Source organism: Adiantum capillus-veneris, chromosome 26 (genome assembly GCF_014529385.1).
Source record: "Adiantum capillus-veneris isolate H3 chromosome 26, ASM1452938v2, whole genome shotgun sequence".
NCBI lineage: Eukaryota > Viridiplantae > Streptophyta > Polypodiopsida > Polypodiales > Pteridaceae > Adiantum > Adiantum capillus-veneris.
The window spans coordinates 114868471-114884747 of NC_140956.1; the positions used below are offsets into that span (position 1 = coordinate 114868471).

Sequence of the window (16277 nt, forward strand, 5' to 3'; positions counted from 1 at the left end):
ACAACCTTACAGATCTTTTCACAAAGGCATTGTCTCGTGAGAAGCTTGAAGCTTTCTGCAAAGCTTTGGGCTTACTCCCCTTTGTGGACTGATCCTGTCCTCAGGGCATGGCACTTCCCTTTACTCATGTGCCAGCTCTCGTTCACCGCATCACTCCAGGGGGGCTTTGTTACCATATACATGTGGTAGTGATGTGTGTGAACACACTAGGACCGCCGGGGCATTTTTTCCCTCTTTAGGAGGTTTTTTCCCCCGTGCATTGTATATACGCCCATCACTATAGGGCTATCTATCTTTCCATTGCACACTAAGTAATACACTCTCTATTGTGTGCCTTGAGCGTCCTTCGTCTTCTCCAAGCTGTGTGTGTTTCTCTGCAACCCTAATTCCAACAATATCATAATACAAAGCATCCAAGTTGCCCTTTACACATGCATGGAGGAGGATTATTGGTGAAGAAAGCAATATATACATGGTGGGACTAGTGTATGGACTATTCATGGATTTTAGCTCAATGAGCACATGGTGTTATAATAATGAGTAAAAATAATAATAAAAATATGAAGAAATTATGGATATGGAAAGATATTGGAATCATATGATATGGTCCCTCTTTGTATTATTTTGGGTGAAAGAGGAAAAGGTATGTAAATAAATGAAAATAATATAATAAACGTGACTAAGGGAGTAGAAAACATTTTTTGTTTTCACGAGGGTGAGGGTGAAAATGTGGGAGTTATTTGTTTAAAAGAAAAATATAAGGTTAGAGTATGTACACATTGGCATATACTTATGGTGTAAGAGGATGAAAGAAGATATACAGAGGTTTAATAAAACACACACCTAAGTATAAATATTTAAATAAAATACCAGAATAATTATAAAAACATTAGACAAAATTTGGACTCATAAAGGGGCCCTTTAAGGAGTTTGACTTTACCTCTCTCTACCAAAACGGGCGCATGGATAAATTTTTGCAAACAAACTCCAAAGTTGGTGGAGGTTTGATAGTTAGAATGTCCTCTTGGAGCTCTATCTACTGATATATAGCACGCCATGAGATTCCGCATATTTTAGAAGATTCTTTTTTTGATTCACCTATGATGTGACAACTCTGTCGGAATCTAAGTGAGTGAAAAAAAGAATCTTCTAAAATATGAGGAATCTCATGGTGTGCTATATATCAGTAGATAGAGCTTGAAGAGGACATTCTAACTGTCAAACCTCTGCCAAATTTGGAGTTTGTTTGCAAAAATTTATCCATGCGCCCATTTTGGTAGAGAGAGGTAAAGTCAAACTCCTTAAAGGGCCCCTTTGTGAGTCCAAATTTTGCCTAATGTCCCTATATTTAGGCCATATATACAATGCAATATTTACACACAAATGGGCCATAATATTTTATTTTTTTTGGCTCAACTAGCTAGCTAGCTGAGGGTTTTTAAGAAAATATGGAAAAAATCCCCTAACTCACACACGCCTATGTACAGTGAAATGGTAGGGATAGCCACAATGTTTGGGTGATTTTGGTAGGGTGAGGTAGCTCACTATGGTAATTATGGAAAGCCAAAAAACGGCTATCAATATAAAAGAGTAAAGTTACAAGCCAATTCACTTAGACAAGATGACTTCGTCTGTAGCCCAATCTTTGTAAACAAGCACAGTGGCCTCCATCCGCCTTCCAATCTACACAACCAAAAAATGGGCAATCAAGATATAAATACCCAAAAAAATTAAGAAAAGGTATCTAATCAACCACAAAGAAGACCTTGCGTTGTTCCAGTTTGAAACTTGCATTGCCGACATCCTCGAATCCCATTATGACAAAATGTTTCTGAAGATTGGCAAGAGTCCAATGCGGGTTCACTGCAACCACCTTCACCTCATTATTGGACATGCAAACACGAATTTTAAAGGATTGAACCTCTTCGGCTGTCAGCTGCAAGGGTATCCATTTTCCACGTTTGTGCATCCACTTTTCGTAGCTAAACCGTGCATACAAGGTGCACCTTGCCTTCAAATATCGAAGGCAAAGCTGTGTGGGGGACACATTGCACTTGTAACGGTCACCATCATGCAAATCGTCAACATAGCCCCAATTGACACCTAGAATGGTGTCCATTGCATCTACGTCAACTTCTTTGCAAACAAACATTGTCGGTGTTTCCACAATCGGCAGAGAGCGGAATGCATGCACAAACAAATGGATGGGACAATGCCAATTGAGACCCACCAATCTGGTTTCCTTACCAAACTTTAGGGACCCTTGGAAATCTTGCAGCACCTTGTGCTTGAAAGAAACCAAGGCCCAATGGTCTGGGATTGTCCATTTTGCACTCTACAATGAGGGTGTTTCCACGGCTTCTAACCTACCATAGCCTTGGCTTGACTTCGGTACCACGTACTTGTGGGAGTACATGAATATTCGTTGCTCGTAAGTTTTTTCGACGAGACATTAGGAAATATAAGCTCCCCAATGTGAGCATGCATGACCATGAACGTGTCTGAGAGGCACTCAAGCGGCTGCTCCTCAACTAATCTGGATGAAAAAACATCTTTACAAATGCCCTTAGTCAAACAAAATGATCGCATGCACGTTAAACATGATATATGTATGGGATAGCTAAACCATGAGGACTTACAATGAGGTGCAAATTGAGTTGAAGCTCTCTACAGGTGGATCTCAGCTACACTGTACACGTGTTGCACGATGGCCACCATCCCGAACTTGGTTTCTTTGAATGCCAATAGTCTTCCCTTCCAATGGCGTTCCAATACACCTCGACATCGTACGCGATGAGGTCCAGCACTGGACGGTTGCATGTAGACCCATGAGCCCTTCTTAAATACCTGTGGGATCCATCCCCCCTCTGAATTTTTTGTGTTATGCAACACAATCTCCTGTATCTCTGGTTTGGGTCGTCTATGCATGTTAGCGATAGACATGCTTGGGAAGTTGGGCTTAGGAAGGGATTGGGAATGGGTGGGAGGAAGGTGAGGGAGAGAAGTGGGCAAGGCTGTGGGCTATTGTGTGTGGGTACTGTGGAGAGAGAATGAGGAGCTGAGGGAAGGGTGAGGTGAGCTGCCTATGCTGGCTATGGTGTCTTTGATAGTAGAGATAGAGAAAGAGGGGAGGAGTGAGAGGTAGAGAGGATAGTGGTGAGTTGTGGGCTATGGGGTGTGGGACTAAAGAGGGTTGATGGAGGTGTGAGAGAAGGGGGAGCTATGGAGAGAGGAAGAGAGTGGTGGAAAGCTTTTGGCTATGGCTGCCTTGACTGTAGAGAGAGAATGGGAGGAGGGAGAAGAGGGAGAGTGTGGGAGACAAAAGTAGTGATAGAGGGAGAGAAAAATGGATTTATTTTTTTTTTTGGAGAGAGGGGGGGGGGGGGGGGAGATTTGACTTTTTAAAGTTAGTATATGTTTTGGGACAGTTTTAGAGGCAAATGAGTCAATTTTGACACTTTTAAAAAACATCATTTTTTAAGGTTTTTAAGCCTGCGCATTTTTTCTTTTGGGGGGGTCCCTCCTTCTTTTATGACACCTCTTTCCCCCTTTTACACCGTCCCCCCCCCCCCCCCCCCCCCAAGCCTCCCTCCCCCCACTCTCTAAGAACCAAGCATTAAAGAGGGAAACAATTATGTTGCACCCCAACCATTCCTCCCCCTCTAAGTGATATCCCAAGAGCCCTCTCATTGGTTCTCCCTTAAGCCTTCACTAATCAAAAAGGCCCAAGGAGAGTCCATGTTTTTTCTAATACAAGAATATGCATAAATAGTGGTAATAAGGATAACCGTAATATAAAAAAAACTTCAATGATAGCTAACAGAACAAGGGAAATGTGATTTTTTGTATCTAATTCTATAAGAAAAAAATAAACTATGGGGGCTGAACATCCATGTGTTTTGATTAAAAAATATACTTAAGCTTAAGGAAACAATATAATGGTAGTCTAGAAAATTAACTATGCTCTATACAACGGGACTAAATTAGAGACTTAACTATTTTTTATAAAATGCAGCCATGCATCAAATTTGGAAGCCTATCATGGCCAAATAGTGAAGCATTATAAATGCCTAAAGTGGTCCCCTCATCAAAACCCACTAGTAGTGCATTTAGGTCTATCTTTGCTATGGGAAAAATATTTAGTGATTCCAACATTTACTCCATTTTCTTTGACCCATACTTCATGCACAACTCCTCTAGTTGTAGGGCTCTCTTCCAGCTTTTGGTGTTTTGTTTCGGCTTGAGTTCTTGTATAATGCCCTTGTATGGTCAGAGTTTGACCCACATAATCATGTATAGCTCCCACACTCCTAAGCCATGGCCTTCCTAAAACCATACTATATGCATCTTGCTTGTCCCTAACCAGAAACCTAGTTTTAAACTTCTCTGATCTTTGAAGGATTTTTCAATTAGCCAATTGGTTTCCTTCGACCACACATGTACTTCACAAAGGCTCGTGCACATTTGTACTGATTTGTACAAAATTTTGAAAAATAGACAAGTTTTCTTGTGGCCCCTGCATGCTCCACAACACCATACACAAACTCTGTGTGACCACCTTTTTGTGGGACATGGATCCCTTATATTATTAGTAAGTCAAGGATGAGCCTTAGGTCTAAGGTTTTATACATCAACCTTACCTCACACGTCTATATTTTGGGGTGAACCGTGGCATCTCTATGTTACGCACCAAAGTCTTTCCTCAATAGATTTACTAGACACCAACAAAGGCAAGTCACCCAAAACCTTTGTTCTTTATTTGTTGAGTGTACATCAAGGGAAGTTTAAGGCCAGATTTGTACCTGTAAAAAATCATAGGAACAATTGCATTTTATGATCAAAAAGAAAAAAATTGAGCAAGGTGAATCTCTAGCATTTAGTACTGGGGTGGTCAAATCCACATCTACTTTGGCACTTAGGTGTCAATTTCAAATTTGATCGAAATCTCCTCATAAAAAATTATGCCTCTCACTCTTATAGGCCTCTCCATGTTGGAGATATTTCAGATGGCCCCGAGATGGTGGAATCCAAAGTTGTGCAACATGCATGTACATGGGTACAATGCCCTTGCATATGCATGTGGTCCCATTTTACTTATTTAATAGAATTTAATTGAAGTGGCATGTTTTTAGTTGATGTGGCTCAATTATTAGCTTTTTATGTCACTTGCCATTATTTTGATGATGTGCTAGATTTATTAGAGCATGTTAGCCATGAACAAGGGCATCCCCATTTTATATTGTTTTATATTGCTTTACTGGTATTTAAGTGACCCTTTGCCCCTCATTCTCATTGTATGAGCATTCTCTTTAGTTGTTCTTGCTCTATATTTATCTCTCTCTCTCTCTCTCTCTCTCTCTCTCTCTCTCTCTCTCTCTCTCTCTCTCACGGGTGCCAATCACCTAGATTGTATGCCAACAAACTCATATGCACGAGCGGAGAGGCTACTTAGTTTATGATAGATTCAAAAGTGTGACTACCAGAGGCAAAGGTGATTAGGTAGTGCTAATGTTGCTCTTTTGGTTTCATGTGGAAAATGCATGTTGATGACATAGGCTAGATGTCCCTAGGCTAGTTTATGTGGACCATTGGCTAGAGAGAGGTGATCATGTTTTTTAAAAAAAACTTTAAGATAAACCGAGTGGCGCGCTAGGGTAAAAGATAGTGTAGATGGTGCTTCATATGACTAGAGAGGGTTTTAATTTCCATAGTAGAAGCTGGGATTAGTTTTTATCTAAAAGTGGATGATTTCTCAAGAGGTGTACCTTATAGGTATTAGATATATCACCTGCACTGAACAGGAGGGTATATTAGAGTAGATAGTTTTATTCCAATCCACAAAATGTGTAAAGGGGGTTTTTTATTAAGCTTTAATTGCATGTGATGTAAAGGATTTTTTAAGGTCCCCCCCCCCCCAAGGGTATATTAAAGTAGATAGTTTTATTCCAATCCACAAAATGTGTAAAGGGGGTTTTTTATTAAGCTTTAATTGCATGTGATGTAAAGGATTTTTTAAGGTGGCCCCCCCCCCCCCCCCCCCCCCCCCCAAAGGATGATATTTACAATGGTCATGGTATATTAGATATAAGTAGCCCAAGTTGCTGTGAATTGGTGATGCATGGCATCCATCAATGGCAATGGTAGTCAAGTTGTTGCCTTTCTAGAAGCCTTTAGGTTGATGTTGACCAAGCATTACCTACTAGAAAGTCCTCGTGTAGTCACCCATTAATTCGATCTGTCGGGGGGCACTCCTCTGGTTGGGATGATTATACTTCATCATCAAAGGTAATTTTCATGTAGTGATTTTGATGGGATTGCAGGTGCCAATGCATTCGGGAGTGACTATAGTAGCATATGCCTCTTTTGTTTTTTTTTTTGGTTAAGTGTGTAATACATATATAAGTGAGCACATGATTGTGCATGTGTGGGAGAGACTGTTTGTATATATGTGCATGCTTATGTGTGTAAACAAGAGAGTGTAGGTGAGTGAATGTGTGTGTATGGAGATTTTGGCTAGATACGGGAATTAAAGATGCTCACGTGGGACCTCCATATTGCATTCTACAAGTTGATTGTGTAAGCACAATTCTCGATCATTGGAGTTGTTATTATTTGTTGACGTGTCGAGCTGTTTGTAAAATTGGGATTCCTTGTGCTGAGTTCGACTCCCGAGATAGGGTTGCAGACTACACAATACGTACAAAAATTATGTGTGCATACATGTCGTACATCCACTTCTTGGTACAACAGATTTTGACAAAGAAAGTCCGACAGATGGATGATGGGGATCCCCCCATATATATAGTGACGGTGTTGTTATTTTTATCCACTAAAAGCTTCCATGTTCGATGGGACCAAAAGAACACTCTTGAGATAGGGGAGAAGAGAAGAAGAAGAAGAAGAAGGATGCATGAATGAGAGAGAGAGAGAGAGAGAGAGAAAGAGAGAGGTGCATGTCCAAAAATGTAAGTGTATGACATGAGTTCAAAACAAAGGGTGTTTAATTTTCTTTAAAGAATTTACAAAGTTACACTCATAAGAGAGGTTTTTAATTTTACTTTGAGAAAAAAAACCCATAAATTCTTTTTTAAAGGAACAATTTATTATATTTATGCATGGATATGAGTTTTTAAAATATCCACGTTATATACGTTATTTGAAACCGAGAGAGAGAGAGAGAGAGAGAGAGAGAGAGGGGTTATTACCATCGTTAGGTACATCAGTTAGGGCAAGTTTTTGAGAGAGACGGAGGGTCGAATGCGAGAGATATTTGCTTGTTGGAGGCAAGAGTGTGTTGGGCGATGATAAAAAGAGGTTGCTGCATCAGGGACATGCACGAGGAGCCTCCTCTACCTGCTATGGTGGTGTCCAAGAAGGCGCCAAAGCGCAGGTAAGGTTGGTGGGGTGCCCAGCGTAGCAGGAGAGACTGGCCGGGGGCTAGTTTGAAACGGGTGCCCTCCCACACGTCCCGGTACTTGCTACGCAGCACAAGGCGGCAGCCCGTCTCGTTCACTATTGTGGTCTCATGCAGGGACGCGCAATCGCTCTTGAGCAGCGAAGCCGCTCTTCTTATCCAGCCGCCCAGCCTCATCTGCTTGGAGTACTGAATTAGCTTGGCCAGCGTCATGGTAGTAGAAAGGTGCGTAGAGAGAGAGAGAGAGAGAGAGAGAGAGAGAGAGAGAGGTCTCTGCCTTCGTCAAGCTGGGTTGCAGCCTCCTTTTATTTGAGGAGCTGGCCGCTTCTTTGCTTCCCCGAACCATCACGTCTCCAAGAGTCCGGGAGGCAGCTTCCTCCTCGAGTTAAAGTCAGTCATTGTTTTTAACGGTCTCTTCTTTGCCTTCTACGTTACTTCTCTCTCTCTCTCTCTCTTGCTTACACGCACCAAAGACTTCTTCATTGCACCTCTAAAGTCAGTCAAAGTCTATTCTTTATTTCTTCATTACTCTTCTTTGCCTTCTACGTTACTTCTTTCTCTCTCTCTCTCTCTCTCTCTCATGCGCAAGACTAATTTGGAATGGGTGTTATGCACCAAAGTCTATTTTTTATTTCTTCATTACTCTGTCACTAGGGTAGAGGGGTCAGTTGTGGTACGGCTCAGAGAAAAGACACATGAACCCCTAATTTTAATATGTTTGGAGACCAAAAGAAGCACAAAAAAGTGGAGTTGAAATGGTTAGTTCATTCGAGAAAAAGCCTTCTCATTAGTTAGGGCGTAGGTTCAAGATGTCGTGGTTGCATTTTACCTCTTTTGGTTCACATTGGTGTTCTTATTCATGCCGATTTTTGATACACGTGATTCCGAAAATCACGCTGTGACTACCGACTCTCAAACCTTATCAATCCCAAATTATTTTTTCTGAAAGCTTGTGAAAAGGCGATTAAATTGAGCTACTCAAAGCAAAAAAATGAGCTCGGAGGAGAGGGATTCAAGCTCCCCAAGTTACCCGTCCCCCTACTGGCTCCTCTACCCTACCTTCCCAAGGCATTCTTGATTAGGCGAACCCATCTGCCTAGCCATGTCTCTCTTTCAAGAAATTCTACTTTTGAGTATCCATGTTTCTTCTATCCATCAAACTTTTATATACAGTCGATGATGATTGCTCCAAGTGCTCATCCTCATCTATTTGACCCTTTTCCACGTCATGCTCGTCCTTCTGACCCGGTTACAACGGCTCATCGTTTTGGCTCTGCTCTAGTCTTCACAGAAAACCGGCCTTTAGTGTATTTTTAAAGGACAAAAATTGAAAACTTTCAGTTAGTTTTGAGGGCCGCCTTGAAGGAAACAGGCTAAATTTTGAGAATTTCAGTGTGAAAACAAAAAAAAAACCGACTAAATTTCTCTAAAAACCGGTAAATTCTCAAAGCTCTCCTTTTTCCATTGGTTCCTAAAAAAGTTTTTGGTAAACACTGCTCTGCTCCTTTTCTAGCTACTCTAGAACATTCTCGATGACTCCAAAAATTACATTAGTCACAGCCAATTGTGTCGAACTACTAACACCTGTCAAAGCCTCAAAGGCCCAACTTATGTCAGAAGAAGGGAGAGGAGAAGCTAGAGGAGAATGCTAAATCATTCTTTTTTCCTATCTGAGCCTCATTCGTTTGCGATGCTGTAATAGAACTTTTTTGCTTCTGCTCTATCCCATGAGAATGAGAATTCCATTGTTCCCGTGGAGAGGTGTCACCTTGCTTTTCTGCTTGCACAGGATTAGATTCACTTGTTTTATTTGTGTCTGCTTGCATCTCCTTTGTTTCTTTGTCAGAATTGGAGCCTGATTAACCCTCTGGTCCACATCTGAAGAAACCTTGAAGGATGAGTCTGTAGCTCTACCATTTCTAGTTTGACCTCCAAGGAAAAAGGACGTGCAGAACTCAGGTTGCACGTTAAACCGGATAGAATTATTTCCTTGAGCTCTGCTTCCAACAGATGCCTTGTGGCAGAAAGCAACTGGTTTTGATGTTATTTTAATTGTGCCATGCACAGGAGTAATAGATGATTTATCTTGCACTAAGAAGCCTAACTTTTGTTTGATATTTTTTTACGATTCCAGTTGGAATTTTTGGAGTAAGCATGTTCTTCCCAAATCCAGTAACTTTCAGCCTAACGCCCCCAGCTTGAACAGCTGCTGCAGAGATAGATGTGACCATCTTCTCTCTCACATCTTCTAGGCATGCTTCTTGTAAAGCAAAGACTACTACTTCAAACATCTCTTCTTTTTGCTGATTTGAGCATGTTCCTCACAAATTAAGCACTTTCAAGACACTTTCGGCACGCTCTCTTACTTGCTCCATCTTAGGAGCCCCACTCATTATGTGTCTGCTTCGAGAGTCAGAAAAATAAGCAACACAATCAAAACGTTGAGTAAAAACCTTGCCCATAACCTGATCATGCCCAACATCCCCTTCTTTAACAACCACGCAGGTGGGCTTGTAAATTCGGGTGGCTTGTAAATTTAGGTCAATCCGCACCCCATGTCTTGAACCCCCGACCTTCCCACCATGAGCCATGTGCACTAACCACTACGCCCTCATGTGTACGTTGAAATATAGGGGATTCGAGTATGTCATATTGTAAATGTGGGCCAATTAGTAAATTCGGGGCAAATATGCAAATTTGGCAAACTGGTAAATTCGGGGCAACCTCAGATCTGGCGGTCCATGATTGACGTACCCCGCGTTTTCCTCCTCCACCATTCATCCCATTTGACCATGCCCGTGTGATATAGTGATGAGGAAGACCTTGTGACTAGCTGCCCATTCTGGCTGAGATGTTGAGGGACACGCCCCTAAAAAAGGTTCTCTCATAGAGCGAGAACCTGCAAGTTGGGTAGGTCCCCTATGTAGGAAGGTATGTCTCTATGTAGAGTATTCAAAAAGAGGCTAAGTGATCGCAAGTCTGTGAGGCTACCATGCTTCGATAGTATTGGCCCAACCATATTGTTAGTCTACAGAAAGAGAGAATCTAACTTGGCAGGATAACCCATTTGCAATATCAAGCCTCATTAAATTTGACAGACGGCCAAGCTCTGCAGGAATGCCTTCATCCAACACATTGAAGAAGAGATTCCAAGCTGCAAGGATATGCGAGCTCACTCCCCCATAATCCTACGTATTCTAAGCTTTCTATGTTTCCATATTGTGGGTGTATGACACTAGTGAAGAGGTTGCCTCCCAAGTGTAAGTGCCTTAAGCTGGTTAAGAAGCTCAGCTCTAAGAGGAGCTCACCTTTGAAATTGTTGTTGAAGGCATCCCTACTTAGGAGTGTGGACTTATCTGACAACCATTTACCATATTCTAACTTAGTTAGGCTAAGCTTGGCAAGGCTCCGGAGCTGCCCAATAGCTCGTGGAATACACCCTGAAAAGTGATTGTCAGATAGATGGAGATCTACATCCACTTGAGCGAAGTTTCGTCTGCTTGATGGCAGGAGACCATGGAAGTGGTTGTCAGATAAGTCCACGGTCCTAAGTACGGAAGACATGGAGATGGAGAGATACGTCTCTTCCAGCTTTCTGATCTTGATGTCCTGGCTTCTCTGAATTTCACTTGAGCAGCTCGATCCCCTCATCTCTAGGTGGCAATATGGTGACCCTTACCATGGCCGGTTTCTCTCACAACAACCTACATATGGGGTTGATTGATACTTGACGAGGGTCAGTTTTCTACCTTCAGCTAGACATCTTTCTATGGTAACCCAATGCTATGTGGAACTTGCAATGCTCGGAAACAACTTTTCTCCAAAAACTTGGCAAACCTACATATGTGAAACAATAGAGGTAAATTGACAAAATTTAAAGGTTATTACACCAAATTACACTAATTTTTTCAAAATTTTGTAGGTTTTCTCACTTCAAATATAAAACTAAGAGGTAAATTTCAAAATTTGTAGGTGGGATTACACTTAACCTAAGTTTTTTTTTAGCACTGTATGGAAGGCAGCTCAATTGTAAGGCTAAGTTCAAAAATTCTATAGCATCAGTCATGCGTGGTGAAAGGCAATTGGAATTGTTTTTAGACCTACCACAAAACGGGCGGTTGGCTATCCCTAGACATACAAGAGGCCATCTGAAAGGGCGGTGGTAATGCGTGTGCTAGTCTCCACCCAATCATGCTATCTTATAGCCTCCCCCTAGGGTACACATTGTCCGGCCGTGTCGGTGACCTTGCCCATAGGACCCATGTCCTTACATTACCCCCCCCTTGGAGAATCATTTTCTTCCTCGAAAACGAATGTAGGAAAACGTTTCTTAAGTGCGGAGACATTCTCCCATATAGAACCTTCTTCAGGTCTATCTAACCATTTTACCAATGCCTGTCGTCTAACATGATGTCTGGTGTGAAGCTCATGAGAATCCAAAATCTTTTCGGGCTCATGAGGAATGCTTGGCGGTGCGATAAGGTCAACCAACAAACCTGTGTCAATGACATTATCATTATGTCCAGCTGTTTTCGTAAACGTCTAACATGAAAAACATGATGAACTCATGAATGATCTGGAAGAGCTAACTTATAGGCCACTTGACCTATACGTTTGAGAATGGTAAACGGTCCACAATAACGTGGTGAAAGTTTAACAACTTTTCCCGTCTTCAGACTTTCTAAATGCTCCGAAACTTTGAGGAAAACCTTGTCTCCTTCTTTGAAAGTAGCAAGATGTCGATGCTCATCTGCGTACTTCTTATATCGATCTTGAGCTTGCTTAACATTCTGTCAAGAAACTCGAAGCATGTCAAAATGGTCTTGGAGAAAATCCTTCGCTTGTTGTATCTTCTCCTTAGCCAGCCCCACCGTAACAGGTGATCTAGGTTGAAATCCATACAAAAGCATAAATGGACTACACCCTGTAGTCACATGCTTTGAACTATTATAAGCAAATTCCAATATAGGTAAGTAGTCTTCCCAATTGGTTTGCTTCTTGCTAACGTACGCTCGTAGCATATCCTCTAGCACTTAATTTACTCTTTCTGTTTGACCATCCGTTTCTTGATGATGAGCCGTACTTAGATTAAGTTTAGTTTCCAACTTTTGGAACACAGCTCTCCAGAAGTGATATTCGAACTTTCAATCTCTATCACTAATGATACTAGCTGGAAGACCGTAGAGTTTATATATATGCTCTACAAATAGCCGTGCTAATTCCGGTGTCTTAACCGTAGTCTTAGTGGGAATGAATCGACCCATCTTTGTGAGACGGTTTATAATTGGCATCATGGCCACGATTTGTAGTAGGTAGTCCTACTACAAAATCCATAGAGATACTCTCTCACTTACCTTGTGGAATCTCTAAAGGATGTAAAAGGCCACCTACCTTCAAGTGATCTGCCTTATTAACTTGGCATTGTTGGCAGTCTAGTACGTACCCTTGAACATCATGATGTTGCAGAATAAAGATACAAAACTAAAACTGACAAAAGTATTGGACAAAAGTAAATCAATGACAATTATACACATCATAGGCAAAATCACTTGATTGTTAAGCTTTACAAATGTAATAGTTACAACACAATTGTCATTATTTTAAAATACATGGTTTTCCAATAGTTACAAAAAGATGTATACACGTCATCTCATTATACATGCTATGACAAAAGAAAACTAATGCTATATGTCTACGGCTAGACTGACGTCGTCTAATCTAACGTCTCATCGCGTCCAAGCAATGTATCTGTCGGATTCCGCAGAAAAAAACAATAAGACTTTATGTACGTATAAACATATAATTACAAAACAATCTATTTTCTTAGCTTATCATTAAAATACAACAAATAAAAAAGAGTAAAGTGTAATACTAACCATGCCGCTGCAAGAACTCAGAATGTCCATCAAGGCGTTTAAGCCTTTTCTGCATGCGTATTTGCGCTCGTATGGTGTGGGGTCACGTCCTGTCATCGACCACTGTTCAAAACATATAAAGAATCCATTATGTTAGAATTTAAAAGTACAAATAGATGTAACTAGCAAACCTAAAGAGCAATGCAAAAACACTTACAAAATCAGCCTCAAATGATGTCCACCCGCTGCTGCCCAAGTGGTGCGAGCTCCCTGCCTCTACTCGCACTTTGGTTGGCTAGCCAATCTGGTCTGTTCCACCCATGCTTTATTACTTTTTGTACTTCAGAAAGGTTGTGCTTGCAGTATTCGTGCATTCGAACCTTCATTAGGTCTTCATTGAAGCACTCATCCAGACTTGACACGAAAAATCGTCATGCAGCATGTTGATGAATCTGTCTTTTAGTTCATTTGGCACTTCACTCTAGGTGCTTAGTATGTAGTGTCGACTGGGGTGACTCCCGGAGGAGTAGCTAGTGGTGTGTAGGCAAGAACGGCCGATAACCGCACTAAACCTGGCATAGATGGCAATGTCGTGGCTGGTGTGGGGGCAGGCAAAGAAGGAAAAGGTAAGGAGCCTCGTCGAACACGAGGCGGTGTCGAGGAATCAGCGGCGACATCCCCATAGCAACCAGCACTGCCACCACTAGAATGTTGGTGCCTAGACAAGTGTGAAGATCTTCTCATCGACACCGAAGCTTAGGAGTGTGTTGAATGCTCCGAAACAGAGGGAGAGTTGAAGGAGTGGAACGACATGATGATGCTCCAAAGAGATGATGCTCCTTGTACCACCTCCTCTTCTAGGGTGACAAAGAAGAAAGAAACTCATCGGCATCCATACCTGCATTAAACACACGAACATTTAATCTTAATATTCAATGGAGATGAAAACATGGACAAGTTATATTCTATACTATAGATAATAGGGAGAGAGATTCCTATGTAGAGAGAGAGAGAGAGAGAGAGAGAGAGAGAGGACTCATAAAGGGGGAGGGATTTCTGTGTAGAGAGATTCCTATGAAGTTCTTGTGAATTTTTCTCCCATGTGCATTCTACGTATCTTGTAAAAGCTATGTCTTGGACAACATGTCTTTTATATGTAGCTGTGACAAGACACTCTGGTCATAAATTAAAATTCTTATTTGCCATATTATTCTCAATTACTTGCAATAGATCTTTATCTATCACGAGAGAGAGAGAGAGAGAGAGAGAGAGAGAGAGAGTGGTATGTCTAATCTATTTTGTATATGCAGGTTTCTATATTCTTGGGTAGTTGTAGATTCTCGGACTCCATCAGTATGAGTGATCATGGCAGCAATAGTGCTCGCCCCAGCAAGGCGGACATAGAGCGCTTCTTAGTGTCTCTTTAGCACATCAACTAGATCTATTGGAGGTACGAGCACCATCTATGAGCAGAGACCGATCACTAATTCCTTTCCAAATGCAGCCTCAGTCTCCATGGCACTCGGAGCGCAGTGCTGCGTACGCCTCGAGCTGACGTAGTCGGTGTATCAGAGTGTGTGTGTGTGTGTGTGCATGTGTGTGTGTGTGTGTGTGTGTGTGTGTGAGAGAGAGAGATTGAGAGGGAGAGAGAGAAAGAGGGGAAGGGAACAAGAGAGGGAGGAGAGGGAAGGAGCATACCTAGAGTGGAAGCAATGACCATTAAACACAATTTAAATTTCTCAAGTATAGCATATAGACAGGAATGGACAAAAAGCCACATGAATACAATATATATTATAAAACGGAGCAAAATTTCTCAAATACAATGTTTATGGCTTTAAGAGGTCTCTCTCTCATCCTCGCATAGCTCTACGGTTTAGGCAGATGTCCTCGTTTCATTTTGTAGATCCTCTGCATGCACCCCATAGAGAGTAGGATCTTGATGCTTGTCTGGCACCACCTCAGCGGCTTTTGACTAAGCATCTTCTCCGATCTCCTCCATTGATGCCGCCGTGATTGGCACATGGTAGCCCTCATACATCAATTCACTACGAGGGGCTACCTCTATGAGTGCCACCAGTTTGATGAAGACTTTGTAGGATAAAGAATCACGTGCCAGAGCCACATAACTTACATGAGAGCTTCCAAGCACATAACTTCTAAAATTGGATGTTAAATATTTATAGACTTACTTGTTCACAATGCTCAGTTAGTACGAAAGTGTCTCTTAGGTCGGTCCATTTTTTAGTTGAATCCACCTCAAGGAAACCAGACTCTCCTCTGCGCACAGTAGCGTTGCGACCCTCCATGTTTATCTTGTACCATTGCACGTCGAACAAGTCGACAAAAAAACTTCTATAATCAATCCTCAAAGTTGGGAAGTCCTACTCTTCTTGTCTGCACTCAAATAATTAGGTACTACTTCTTTCAACATATTTGGCAAGCAAGGAACCACCGCGTGTTTAAGGGGGATTTGGTTGTGGCAAGCTTTGTGAAATCATACAAGAGAGCAGAGTGACAATCCACATGATCGGAGGCAAACAAGCATCAGAGGATTGGTCTAGAACAACACATGTCATGATGACATCTTGTAATAAGTAAAGCCTAGGAGTAGTGGTGGTTTCTCTGTCAAGCAGAAAACTTGTAATCCTTTGACCCTTAAGGCTCGGTCTGAGCTCGAGGTTGGTGTATATTTCTTATGTTCTTAATACTATCCACCCACAATTAAGAGTTTTGCAAAAAAAAATTAAAAAATTGAAGGGTGTCTTTACAGTAGGCTTTACTTTGCATTTTTGAAAGCCATAAAGAGCTTTCCTAAGTTTCCTTCCAATTGCCACCGCTCAATGAACCTCCCTTTGTAGGTTTTCACGGATCTTCCCTGTCGTAAATGATCTTCGACCATTATATTTATATTATATACGATGGAGCTCAATGTATTTTAGAAAGGAGAGAGCCTCCATGTGGTGAGTTTTTGTGTGCATTGCATGCACCACACCTCTGCCAGCTTT

The 16277-nt window shown here is 41.6% G+C and overlaps 1 protein-coding gene across 1 annotated transcript; it reads right to left on the reverse strand.

The window, feature by feature from the left end:
* Positions 1–1378: 1378 nt before the first annotated feature.
* LOC147424027 (uncharacterized) lies at positions 1379–3538 on the reverse strand. The gene is made up of 2 exons (XM_086501995.1): positions 1766–3538; positions 1379–1683 (listed from the first exon to the last, which is right to left on the reverse strand). Exons 1-2 carry the CDS (start codon positions 2150–2152, stop codon positions 1609–1611), a joined length of 462 nt encoding a protein of 153 aa, XP_086358121.1. The 5' UTR covers positions 2153–3538; the 3' UTR covers positions 1379–1608.
* Between the last annotated feature and the right edge of the window lie 12739 nt (positions 3539–16277).

What these genes read in the sequence shown, in the direction of transcription:
- LOC147424027 (XM_086501995.1), bottom strand. Translation starts at nt 2,152, where the DNA reads ATGTTTGTTTGCAAAGAAGTTGACGTAGATGCAATGGACACCATTCTA. An exon ending in TCAAACTGGAACAACGCAAG is followed by an intron (nt 1,684 to 1,765) that starts GTCTTCTTTGTG and finishes TTGGTTGTGTAG; the next exon opens with ATTGGAAGGCGGATGGAGGC.